Here is a 14,485-nt window from a genome sequence, read left to right on the forward strand (position 1 = left end):
AAAAGTCTCATAGGATATGATATAATATGTCAGTTTATATGTTAACAGTTTTAAGGTTCTGGAAAGTCCTATAGAAATAAAAATCTTGTTTAACTTTTTTAAAGTTGGCATTTCTTAACTCATTTGATCAGCCATAGCATTTCTGTGAATCGCTCCCACCCTTATCCACCCTGCTGAGAACCCAGTGTTCTGTGGAGTGCATTTTGAGAAAGGCAGATCTTAATTTATCTCTGTTCATATAAACAAGTGACTCAAAGCCTAGACTTACTAATATGTGCTAAACATTTTATGTCAAAGTTCTTTATTACCTAAAATTAAGCTCCAAGCAATGTGTGAAATAAAAGTTAGTATCTCCAAAAGAAGTGTTACTTTTTCTATCATTTTGTTCACTATAAACTTAATTACAAAATGCAAGGTCATCTCCTATGGTCCTTGCCATTTCTAAGTTGTGATTCCTTCGTGTGCCCAGCAACAGAATACTAACTTCTAGGCAATATTTTCCAAATAAACATTCCAGGAAAGAGCGCAAACTTCCCAAACAACATATTATTCCTTTACACATGTCAAATATTCAGGAAAACTGAATGGATGTAAAACTGGATGAAGCAATGTTTAAAAATTCCACACAGTATAATTTTTCTAATCTGGAAAAAGGGGTCACAAAACAAAAAGAAATGTTCTCACCGATTTTGAGTGGTGCATCTGGGGCTGGAGTTGCATAGAGAAGATTCTCTGGTTTGAGATCACGATGGACAATTCCATTTTCGTGTAGATACTAAAGAGGGAAAATAATGAAGTAACATTTGTGTAATTCTATTTACGGTTTGACTGTCTATACTTAATCTTTTAAGAACTATAAGTTATGTGATTCAAGAACACATATAACATAATGATAAATACCATAAATCTGCTTTAAACTGTATACATTAAATAATACTTTACAAATAGTTACCTAAATGTAATGCAATTTAAATTGTATAGAATCTATTCCCAGAAGGAAATATTTACTCCTCAGCTAATATTACAGTTCTCTTTATGCATATTACTATATCAAATGGAATTAGCTAATTATTATAATGATGTAAAGGTGCTGTGTATTGTAATTTGTCTGGCTTATTAACTAACAAGCATAATTGGATGTGTGATCTTATAAACTCATATAGCAAAGTCTTCATAATTATTGTCTGAACAGACATTTAGATGTGAGTAGTTATTATAGAGAACTATCCTTAATAAGACAAATACCGTTTGATAATGATGGATGCACTCATAGGCTCTCCTGAGAATTAGTAAGTCTAACTGTCAATATAGATGTTGAAAGTCGTATTTGAGATGAATCTTAAAGATCACATCTAGCAACTCTGCTCATTTTATTGTATTTTAAATTATTTTGTAAAATCATGTATAAGCATACATGCAACATATTCTCATTGCAAATGCTGAAGTCATACCTGATTTCTCTTCCCCCAGTTCCAGTTCCAGTCCCCACTTCAAAAGTAATCCCTCATCAGTTTGAAACAGTTTTTTCCAAAAAGTTTGTTTGAACACTTTTTCTATGCATTTACAAATGAGTCCATATACACCGGGCTAGATTCACTAATGCACAGAAAATACATTCTAGGCATTAGTGAATCTAGGTTCAGAGTCACTTGTTTATACGAACAGATTTCTTTACAGATATCAAATATTCAGGACATCTGCGTATTACATTGGCTTATGCCTGTAATACCAGCACTTCGGTGGGCCGAGGTGGAAGGATCATTTGAGTCCAGGAATTCGAGACCAGTCTGGGCAACATAACAAGAGCCCACCTCTATGAAAAATTTTAAAAAGCTAGGGATGGTGGTGCATGCCTTGTAGTTCTAGCTACTCTGGAGGCTGAGGTGGGAGGATCATTTGAGCCCAGGAGGTTAAGGCTTCAGTGAGCCATGATCATGCCACTGCACTCCAGCTTGGGTGATAGAGCAAGACCCTGTCTCAAAAGAAAACAAAAACAAAAAACCAAACCAAAACAAAAGACTATGTATGTATATACACAAGGTAATATCCCTGGTTTCCTCCATTTTCCTACTTAAATATATCATTAATACAATTTTTAGGTGGCTTTTTTTTCTGTTTAACAAAATATCTTTGAAGGCTTACCTTCAGATTACTTTAGTGTATTCTATTTAATTCTTGCATCTTGTATCATAAATAATTTACTTATTCATTTTTAATGGACAGTCAAGTTGTCTTCAATTTTTTAAAAGTTACAAGTAATATAATATAAACATTCCAGCACTTGAATATTTGAGTGTTTCTGCTGGTATTTTTCTAGGACAGATAACTGGAAGCAGGTCCAGTTGTGGAGTCAAGGCATACAGCATTTTTATTTTAATATGCACTTCAAAATCACTCTCCTAAAAGCCTCCATCAACTTTCACTCACACAAACAACATATGCATATATGTTAATATCTTTGCTAAATCTGTATTTTTAACTTTTGCTGAGCTGCAGTGCAAAGATTGTGCCTTAAGTTTGGTTTAACTTGTCTTTCTCTGTTCACTAGTATAGTCGAGCTTCTCTTCATACGCTTCTTGGTCAATCAGTTTTCCTCTTCCATGAATGTCTTGTTCTTAACATTTGCCCGTGTTTCTGTTGGTTTAAGAGAAAAAGTTTCCAGTGTGCTATACTCTTTCTCCTTTCCTACCTCGTGCGGGAAGGCAAGGAGTCCTTTATACTAGAGCCAAGTAAGGGGGGTTGTGGAGGTACAGCTTCAAGATCACTTAGTGATTTGGGGAAACAGGTAACTGGCTCATGCATGAAAATGGAAAGAAGAGTGGACAGTTGCAGCAGGAGAATGCAGAGAGGGCCTCAGGGAGATTCAGCTACTCTCAAATAATAGCTGGATGTACATTTCTCATGGGCCTGGTGTGGACTCTGCAAGAGCGAATTAGACGTGAGTCTCCATGAAAAAACTCTTCATAGGAGCATTTCCTGCCAGGGGATGCCACCTTAGCATCACAGAAAGCAGAGTGTGAGGGTTGTGACAGCGGCACCTGAGGCTCTTACATGTTCTAAACACTTATGGTTCTAATCTATTTTAAATACCTTATACCTGTTGACTCATTCTATCTTCACAACAGCTCTAACCAGTAAGTCATCTCATATTTGTTTTCCAAATGAGGAAACTGAGGCACATAGAGGCTAAGAAATCTGTACAGTATCACAACTAGACACTAGAGCTGGGATTCAGACTCAGGCATTTGGCTGTAGAGCACATACGCTTTCCTATTACATAATTCCCGAGGAGATGCTCAATGAACATTTGTTACTTGCTTGATTAAGGTGAGGGGAAAAAAGGAAAATAACAACGAAGGAAAAGAGGGGAGGTTACTGGAAAGGAAAGGTAATGAAGGTAGGAAGAGAAATGAGAGAATGATAGAGGAACATGCTCAACCATGAATGATACCCAGGGAAATCATGCAGTATCCCCAAGAAGGAAGATACTGTATCTTGATATAAGCTGAGTTTGAAGGGCAAGATAGATATAATATCTCATATAGTAGCTTTGGAACAATCTAAGAATTGCAAAGTTTGGGACCAATAGAACATATTGATTTCCCACGCCCCCCCCCAATCTTACTCAATTTAGAAACTCCATTGTGTTGAGAAGAAAATGATGCTAAACATAGGAACACAGTAACAATGACAAATGAAATTACCTGGTAAGTTTTGTTTAGCAAAGAATTAATTATATGAAGATCCTCACTAAATGTTGTTCTGGCTTTCGTGAAAAGAAAAGGTGGTTGTGTTCTAAGTGCAAGTTAAACAACAACAACAACAACAACAACAACAAAAACAACAAAAAAGAAAACATCATTTGGCACTTCATAAAGGAGAACTAGACTGGATAAAAGAAGGAAAGTTTAGAGAAAAATACTAGAACGAGGAGCTATACACTATTAAAGGAACAAGCTTTAAAACAAAACAAAGCAATTAAATGCTAATGGTTATGATCTTGGCTTTTAAAAAGACATGCAGAGATAATTTGCTAAACATTACTTGTTGTAGAAAGATTATCAAAGTCATGATATATTCATATATATAGTATATATATATATGGTAGGGGGAGGCATTTAAATATATATAACTGATAAAATGTCAGGAGTCACTATTTCATTTTTGTTTACATCCCCTGATAAACTTTGACCAATAGAATTTCTAACCTTTACATTATCTCAAGTCAGGAAGCCAAGTAGAAGGAAAATGTGAAGTATGATTTTTCTTTCCCCAAAAAGATAGAAACATTAGAAAGATCAACACTTTTTTAGAGCACACGTTCTCAAACTTTTTGGTCTCAGTAACACTTTATATTCAAAAAAAATGTTGGAAACCCCAAAGAGTTTTTGTTTATGTGAGTTATATCAAGCAAGATTTACTGTATTAGTAGTTAAAGCAAAAATTAAATTAATAAATTAAAATGCCTATTAATTTTGAAAAAGCAGTAAGCTCATGACATTGCTTATTGAAATATTAAAAATATAACACTGAAAATATTAAATATATTTAATATTTTAAGATATATAACATTTATATATTTCAAAATGTGTTAAAATATACATTCTAAAATAAAAATAACTTTTTAAAACAAAAAATTAGTAGAGTGCTATTCTTTCAGTTTTGCAAATTTCATTAATTTCTGGCTTAACAGAAAACAGCTAGACTTTCATATCTACTTCTGCATTGTCTGGTATAAAATCACGCACTATGTAGCCTCTGGAAGATTCCACTGTATAAATAAATAAATATATATGTGTGTGTGTGTGTGTGTGTGTGTGTGTGTGTGTGTGTGTTTTGCTTTGTGTTTTTTGTTTTTTTGAGACGCAGTCTGTCTGCGTCCCAGGCTGGAGTGCAGTGGAGCGATCTCAGCTTACTGCAATCTCCGCCTCCCAGGTTCAAGCAATTCTTCTGCCTCAGCCTCCTGAGTACCTGGGACTACAGGTGCGTGCCACCATGCCCAGCTAATTTTCTTTGTATTTTTAGTAGAGACAGGGTTTCACCATGTTGGCCAGGTTGGTCTCTAACTCCTGATCTCAGGTGATCCACCTGTTTCAACCTCCCAAAGTGCTGAGATTATAGGCAAGAGCCACAGCTTCCGACTGAGATGCCTTCATATTATGATAAAATGATTTTGACATCACAGAACCCCCTAACAGGATATCAGGATCCTCCAGGGATGCCTAAACTAGACTAGACTTTGAAAACTGCTATCTTGGGCATCTGGAGACACAAAAAGATCAGTTTAAAGAGCCGAATAATAGACATGCTTCCCTTTATTTTAAAACTGAATTTTAAAAGAAATACACACTTCTAATATCATTAAGTACTAATCTCATTACTTCAGGACCACTGTACGTAGAGAAGAGGAAAAGAAAATAAAGAGAAAAACATGCTCCTAAAAATTGTGTAGTCATGGGAAAATGTGCAAAGACATTTTATAATATCATATTAATATTATCTATAGAGTCAGTAAAGAAATACCTAATCATGGAGAAACATCTCTTACCAAGATATCGTTGATTTTAGCTACAGATTATTTAAATCATGGGGATTAACATAAATAGATACATGCACTAGAAAGAATAAAAACATGGTAACTGGATATTCTAGAATAAACCATATGTTCAATGTAATCATAATTAAAGCAAAGCAAAGACAAGCAAAAAAATAGAAAAAAACAAACCAGAAACAAGAATTGGGGAGAAGATTTTTTAAATCTGCTATGTCAGTCTAACAATTTAATGGAGATAGAAACAACAAATCTGGCAATTGTAGCACCCTGCTACCAAAGGTTATCTTGACAAGTGCTAATCTTTAATAAAGAAATTGCAAAAGCAAATAACCAGGGGTACACAAATTAATGAAAACTTTAAGGAATAAAAATAAGGAAGAGGAGGAAAAGAAATAGTAGGAGTCATGGAAGCACAATTAATTTATTTGCTCAAATTTTAAGTGTACTATATTTTTTAAAAGCATAAGACAACAAATACAATTTTATCTGCAGACCAGTTGAGAGAGACTAATATATTTTAATATATACTATAAAATAAATACAATATTTGCTGCCAAAGGCATATCTCTGCTAAGTTCTGTTTAAATATCTTGCCCTCAGTCTTGATCATGAGTTGACAGAAATACGTATATTAAGATTTTTTTTTTTTTGCATTGTTTCTGAAACAATTATTAAAGAAAGACTTCATGAGTGGTGCTTTGGCAAAATATGCCCAAAGTATATCATTTGTTAGCTATGTGACCTTAAACAATTTATCTATCCTTTAAGCCTCAGTTCTCTCATCTGCAATGCCCACTTTGCAGATTGTAGTGTGAATTAGTGAAGAGGTGTGTAAGTACTCAGTATGTTATGAGCATTTAATAGATATTCTATGTGTAAATGGTAGCTATTCGGACTCTAACATTGCTATTTCACATACCTTGTAAAATAATCACATTTAGAAACCCTTTGAGACTTGGAAAACTTGCTCTTTTCTAAAGTATCAAAGGATACTTTGATCAGAAAATACTTGCTTATAATTTATATTTTTCCCTTCTGTTTTGCTGCCAAAAATCTCAGTGAAAAAGAGGTTTCAATTACAGAAACAGCCAAGTTTGGATATGTTTACCTCTTCCCTCCTTTACCTGGCTTTTGATTCCCTTTTCTACTTTAATAGAAATTTTGTATGCATTTTTCATTTAATTTGCCAAAAATCTTCTACCCAAGATGATGCAATATAACTTATAAATAGAATATGTCATACTTACGTCTTTCTTCACTTTAAAAAGGTCTCAGTGAAATGTGTACTGAATTTTCTCTGTATGTGTTTATAGTTTACAGTAAGAAAGTTTAGGTGTTAGAAAAGAAACAGTTTGTGGTAATTAGGATTTGAAACATTCTTACTATAGTTCTGTCAACTATATAACAAAGAATTTCTAAAATAAATAATATTTCTTATTGATAAACAGTTGCACTTCCAGTCCTGTTATTTTGTTTATGCTCAGTTCCCCTGGGATTTCCTGTAGTTCTTCCAGAGCCATCCCTTAGTGCTGCTTGGATCTCATCCTATGTCCTCCTGACTCCTGAGTCAAGGTCCATGTCTCCTGCCTTCTCTTTACCTCTTCCTCTCCATTTCCTCTTTCTTCCCTTGCATCATGTCAGCATGCTCTAGACTAGGAGCTATGGTCTTCAAAAAGAAATAAGAAAAAGAAAGCAACCACTATCTCCATATTCTCTCAAACCCACATATTCCCAGCTTTCCCTGGCTATACTCAATTGTTTCCTACTCTAGTCAGCCAATTTCCTGAAAATGTAGTTTCCCCTCATTTTTGTTTCTTTAACACACTATAATCTTATTTTTGTCTTATCAAACCCAATACCCATGTTCTGACTCATTTTTCTCAACCCGTTGCACATCTGACTATATTGGCTAGTCCTTCCTTCAGCCTCTCATCGGCTAGTGTTCCTGGCATCAGCAGCCTGGCTTTCCTGACTCCTCTGTTCTCCTTTCAGCCTCCTTCCCAGGCTCCATGTCTTCCACTTGCTTAGGACCTTCTGCTTTTTCTGTGTTTCCAGGGTGAGCTCATCCAAACCACAAATTGAGGTATCCCTTATTCCACTGTGTCCCAAATCTCTATTGCCTGCCTAAACTTCTCTGTAGCTCTGGACTCCATTCAACTTTCTACTTTACGTTCCATTGGAATGTTTCATTGGTGTTCCAGTCTCAACATTTCTAAAACTAAACTCATAGTTTACCCTGAGTCTGCTTCTTCTGTACCTGTATTCCCAATCCCTACAAATGATACCATCCAATTGACCAAGCCAGAAACCTGAATTCATCCTACTCCTTCATCTCCTTTATTTGACACACCCAATCCATGTTGATGTGTAGGCTCTCCCTCCTTAGTGACTTGTGTATCCCCACCTCCTCTCCCTGCTTACTGCCCTTGCCTCCAGCCAGGCCACTAGCATGTTTTCCCTCTTAATTACTCTAATAACCAGCTTAACTGTCAGCTTCCCAATTTCCAGCATTACCCTCCTCCAGTCCCTGCTTCGCACTGCCACAAGAGTAGACAGATCTAGACATGGCACTCCCCTGCTTAAAACCTTCAGTATCTTTCCACAGTTTCCAGCATGCAGGGCAGCAGCACTGTTGTATTTGATTGTGTAGCTCTTGAGCAGGGATCACAAACTCTCAAGCGGGGAGGAAGATACCCTAAAAGAATGAAGGAGGTAGGCATGGAGTAAAACAAAAGGGAGACATTGGAAAGCTGTAGGGACTGTGCCTGTTTGTGGAGACAGTATGACCTTTTAAGAGGCAATGGCTACTCCAGTTCAGTCAACTGTGGTCAGGTGGGATGCAGACCCCAGGTTGTTAGCTCTTCTGATTTTTCAAGGAGAGACAGAAATTAAGATTCTTTTGATGTAAAATTCCAAATTTTCAATGTTGGCCACTAAAATGTTAAATCATGCACATGCCAAACAAAATTCTGCAGTCTGTAATTTTGCTTTAAAGTTTAAAAGGGAGCTGGGCACTCAGTAGATGCCCAATAAACATTTGTTAAGTGTATGAATAAATAAATGATTATTTTTCTGACTCTACTTCCTAAATTGAACGTTCACAGGGTTTGTTCTCCTAGTCTTCTCTTTTGCTGTAAACTCTTTGAGCACATTTGTCTACTCTTTCCTTCTGCTACTTTTTATAGCATAAAAGAGTATACATGAATGTAAAAAATTATGATTAATTTTAATTTTTTATATAAAATTTAACTATAACACTTATGTATTACTTGGATAATTTTTTACAATAAATTTTCTCTAAGTGGTAGGCATTTCATATATTTGTTTATCCTGAATACCACACATTTGCTCAAATGATGTGATTTGAATATGATAGATACAGGGTACATTTAGCTGGCAACTACGTCTATTCTCATATTAACTAAACATACTATGTAATTACATTGCTAGCAGTTTGAGAATTAAAGGTCATTCCATGACAATATCTTAAAAGAATTCCCAATTCAGTGTTGTGTCTTAAGCTCCAAGATCATTTATCCAACTGCCTTCTCTCATTTCCAGTTGGATATCTCGTGGGCACGTTAACTTTATCATGTCCATAGCTGCACTCTTGACCTCCCCGCCCTCTTCGTTTCCTCCACCTGAAAACGTAATCTCTCCATCCACTTAAGTGTTCAAGTCAAAAACTGACTTTCTCTCCTTTACCATCTATATCCAATTCACAATTAGGTAATTCCAAAATGTCTCCAGAATGGCCCTGTCTCTTTCATGAGCATTACCCCAGCTGGATGGTCATAGCAGCCCCTTAAATACTTGCTTTGATTTTCAGCATGCCACCTTTCACACTATTCTTTACATAAAGCACAGGGAATCAGGCCATTTCTTCTTCTTGTGAGTCTTCAATGGTTTCCCATGACTTTATCCTGGCCTTCAAGGTCTTGGTGATCTGGTTCCTGTGCTCCTCTCCAGCCTCATATTCTGTCACTCTCCCCTCTCTTGTTCTGTTCTCTGATACAGACTTTCTCTCTGTTTTTCAAAATCCTTCATCTCTTTCTCACCTCTGGCTATTCCCTGACTGAGTCCATTCACACTTCTTCATCTGGCCAGCTCTCCTCATCCTCAGGACTTAGCTATAATGTCACTTCCTCAGGGAGGCTGTACTTATCCTTCCAAACTAACATATGTGCCAGCTCTTACATCCTCTCATTGATGCCTCCTATGTTTCTTTACAGCACGTATGCTTCTTTGCAGGCCTTCCATTCATGATGTCTCCTCCACTGGACTGAGAACTCCATACAGACAAAGAATCCCCAGATACTACATTTCCTTCACAGAGCCTGACACTAACTATGCACTCAGTAAATGCTTTTGAATGATTAATAACTCAATTTTCCTATAGATGTACATATTGTTCTACTTTTTAAATCATAAACTTATCATCAAAAGGTGATGGTAATCTAGACCTTTTATTTATTCATTTGTTGTTACTCATTTGTAATAGAAGTTAAAATTTTAAAATAGAAAATATTGTGCTTACATAGTGGCAATCTACTTCCATAGTAATGCCACTTCATCATCTTTAGCAGAAGCACGGCTCTTAGCATCTGTGCACTTATTAAACATATACTATTCTTGGTAGATAATACTACTTAGTCACCTCAGTGGTGCTTATTGAGTATTAGTGAGATAAACGAGATTTACCTTGTGACTTTGAGAAAGGCCAAAACCCGATAAGAATATTTTAACTGTGAGATCAGAAGAAAGAGTATCAACTTCCAAATGACATTTTAAACCATTACCTAATTCATTTTTGTTCTGTAGCAGCATTATGTTGGTAGTTATAGCTGAATTAATTTCTTCACATGCTTTGAAGTTGATCTGAATATTCAATACAGCATTGCCTCAGGGGAGTTTGGGGAAAGGCTGTTGAAAATTCATTTGTTAGTTTTCTCTTCAGTACCCTTTGTGTCTGAAACTTTCATAAATTGTACTGGTCAGTGTATTAAAGTGAAACTGATGTGCTGACTTAAAAATCAAGTGGCTAAAGAAGTAGTGATGTTCCTAGCCATAATAATAACACTAGTGAGAAGTGGGCAAGTTCAAAGGCACCTGTTAATAAATAAAGGCATCCTGTTAGACTCCAGTAGTGAGAATGAAGATGGCCAAGACTGCTGCCGGCCCTGCAGCTGAGATTTATGTGTGTGCTTTGTTGCTTTAGGATTTGGGTATGTTTCAGTAGTATCAGAATGAAGCAGCACTTTGCTGGAAAACACTTGCTGGGATCGCAATGTCATAGGGGAAAAGAACAGGATGCTGGTAGTGAGATAATTATGAAAGCCTCTGGGTAGGGAATCCTGGGGTATCAGGTTAGAGTAGTAGACAAGAGAAGAGGTCACAAAGAACACACTGACTGTGGCATAAGTCTCCTCCACAAACTAAGTCAGAGTGGAGAAACACGGATACTTTCATTGGATTCGAAATTTATTTTCCTGTCTATTTACACATATGCAGGCCATAAAACTATATTAAGTACGTATTTCTAAGATAAACTACATGGCACTGGTGGAAAATGTCATTTTGTCTACATTGCTTTCCTTAGATTTAACTCAAGACCTAAAATATTTACTCAATTAAGATTTTAATGAAACACCTTTGTTTTCAGTAGAAATCCTTATTAAGTGAATGGTTATTATTTTAAATTAGATATTATGCAAAAAAATGAATAGAAAAAGCTAGGTGTCTAGAAATAGAAAAATTTCATGCTGACAGCTAAAAGTGTATAAAGAAAACTGGAATAATTTGCCTGCAATCAACAAATCAGCATATAAAACTTATTTGTATATAAGGTTAGAACAAGTATATGTTGTGAGGCAACTGAGAGGATGTTGAGATTGTTTGAGGATAAACATGATTATTTCATTCTCTAATTTCCACTGTATGTGCCCAGGTTTCAAAAAAGGTGAGATTTTAGGAACGGAGGCTATGGAAAGGCTTGGCTAATGAAGTAAAGGTGGTATTTAGGAAAAACTTCAAAGCTTGGGAAAAGGTTCAAAAATGATCTATACTTTTTCAAAAATGATCTATAATTACAGAGAAAGCAGCAGCAAGCAAATTTTTGTAATGGGAAAGAAGAGATTAGATTGGAGCACAAAATAACAAGGGGAGCTCCCAAGTCTGCACACTCTGGCCAAGCAGAACCTGGGACCTTGACCTTGGCCCTACAGACAGGCTGAACTGTTTGCATTGCCCAGAGAAGCTGATTGGGCAGGACTGAGTATGAATGAATAAATTACTCCATTCTCAGGCAAACAGGTGAGCTCTTTCACCAAGATGAGGAAGCTGAAAATATCATTATGAAAGACGACTGTGCTTTAGATGATAGTATATACTTTATATATTAAAAAATAAGGCTAGATATTTGGAATGTACTGGAGAAAGAAAAGAGTTTTGGGGTGCAAGTAAAAGCTATGTCAAACATGACAAAGAGTAAAAATTTGTAGTTTTTCCTTGGAAAAATTTACATTCACCAATGTATAAATGATTCCTAAAGCAAATATGCATTAAAGTAGAATGAGGAATTAAAAAATATAAAAGCTCCAATCTTATCTTACCATTTAGTCCTTAAAAAAAATGCAATAACCAAAATCTCCAATTCCCTTTTAAAGAGACAAAGACTGCTGCTCTGAATTCAGGGGGTGTCTAGACATGTAATTAAACTCTCTCTATGGTCCTAACAAAAACTGTTTCATTGTGTAATGAAAGCTACTGCATAGTAATTTAGTTTAATTACAGCTATGCTGTGTTCAATGGGCTGTGTGTGGTTAATTGATAATGTCTCAGGAGTTGGTAGGAGGAAGTTTGAATCTCTTTAAAAATCTAACAGGACAAAGAAGAACCAGTTATTACAGAAAGAAAACATTTTCTGACTACAGTTTTATTGATGGAAAGAAAAATTAAACTATATGAATTTGCTCTTTTCTTCTCAAAAAAATTAGAATGAGTATATGTAAATGTAAGTAGGAACTTCAACGTGATACCCGATTTTGTTGTCATGTCTGCTTTGGAGACCTAGTAGGTACTACCATTGTCTTTATCACTGACCTCTACTGTGTGCTGTCTTAAGAATCATCAACAGAATATACGAGAAAAGCAGTAAGAAACTACTGTCTCCCTTGACCAGCTCAACAGGCCTGATTAGGATTGTCTGGCTGTGAAATCTGTGCTAAACTATGATCCATGGAGCATCCCAGGACCAGAAGAATCTATTTCAGGTAAAATAGCCAAGCTTTGGGGCCCCTGAGGCATTCTTACCTGTTTTGGAGTCATCCTTAATGCCTCATTTTACCTCACTGGCCTTGGCCAATCAGTCATAATTCTACCTCCAAAATATGTCTCGTATCTATCTGTTCTTCTCATTTACATTGTCACTACTTAGTAAGGCCCCTCATATTCTCTAGTGGCACTATTTTATTTTATTTTATTTTATTTTATTTTATTTTATTTTATTTTATTTTATTTTATTTTATTTTTGAGACGGAGTCTCGCTCTGTCGCCAGCCTGGAGCGCAGTGGCATGATCTCGGCTCACTGCAACCTCCGCCTCCAGATTCAAGTGATTCTCCTGCCTCAGCCTCCTGAGTAGCTGGGACTACAGGAGCGCGCCACTATGCCCAGCTAATTTTGTATTTTTAGCAGAGACGGGTTTTCACCATGTTGGCCAGGGTGGTCTCAATCTCTTGATCTCATGATCCTCCCGCTGGGCCTCCCAAAGTGCTGGGATTACAGGCGTGAGCCACCGTGCCAGGCTGGCACTATTACATTTGTCTTTTAATCACTGCCATACATGCAAACACGAGGTCATCTTTCTAAATCACAAATTAACTCATGTCAATCATTGATTTAAAAACAAAACAAGTCACTTGAAGTCACTAGCTATAAGCTTAAGTCTGATTTCTCCATTATGAAAATTAAAGGCCCTTCAAAATGTGTCCCCAATTTGTGGCTGTGCATCATCCTGGGACAATTCTTGCCATGAATTAGCCACACAGCCTTACTTACCATTCCTAAGCCATGCTATACACATTCCTACTTGGTTTCCAGAGGGCAAATCTTTCATGTACTTAATAATGATCTTTTAAAATGTATTTTATAGAGATTCTTGAAATAGGATTACTCATCCCACATGCTCTTCCAGAATCTTACCACTTCCCCATCCAGAGGTGGAGTCTAACTTTCCTTCCCTTGGTCCTGGGTAGGATTGTAACTTGCTAGCAACCAACAGAATGCAGGGGAAATAATAATGTGTGATTTCCAAGGTTAGGTCTTGATAGTCAATGCAGCTTCTATCTTGTTTGCTAGATATTCGTTTCTGGGTCCATGAGCAGTCCTGTAAAATGTATGACTATCCCAAGGCTATCATGCTGTAAGAAAACTGGGTAACATAGTTGCATCAAGTATAGTGCTCGTGCTCCAATCAGCAGTCCCTGCTGAGGTTCCATGTGATAGACGTTACCAACTTCCAGACATGGGAATGAATACAAATCTAGATTACTCCTTCCTCAGTCATCAAGCCCTTTTAAACCTTTGAGTCTTCTTGGCTTAGACTCTAGATGTCTAAGCCTCTAGATGTCTTAGACTCTAGATGATGGAGCAGTCCTGACCCAAAGAATATATGAATATAAGACAATGGTTGTTTTAACTTGCTAAATAGGATAATTTGTGAACATATCAACAGTAACTAGAACATTTTATAACCCAGATTAATACCATCTGCTCTGTGAAATCTTCCTCCAGTCTCAAAAGCAAAATGAATCATTTTATCCGCCTCCCATGACGTTATTTTTATCCATAGTCAAATACTTTAATGCTGTCATATTTGTGCGCTTATCTATCAAAGTAAAAATATATTCCTTGAAAGCAGAATTTGTCTTAC

General features: G+C 36.3%; 1 protein-coding gene across 1 annotated transcript in view; it reads right to left on the minus strand.

The window, feature by feature from the left end:
- The window catches only part of CAMK4 (calcium/calmodulin dependent protein kinase IV), a 263,646-nt gene that overhangs the window by 37,302 nt on the left and 211,859 nt on the right, over positions 1-14,485 (minus strand). The window contains exon 6 of the mRNA XM_008014118.3: positions 685-775. Coding sequence (XP_008012309.3) covers positions 685-775 — 91 coding nt within the window. The remainder of the gene's footprint in view (positions 1-684; positions 776-14,485) is intronic.

This window comes from Chlorocebus sabaeus, chromosome 23 (genome assembly GCF_047675955.1).
Source record: "Chlorocebus sabaeus isolate Y175 chromosome 23, mChlSab1.0.hap1, whole genome shotgun sequence".
NCBI lineage: Eukaryota > Metazoa > Chordata > Mammalia > Primates > Cercopithecidae > Chlorocebus > Chlorocebus sabaeus.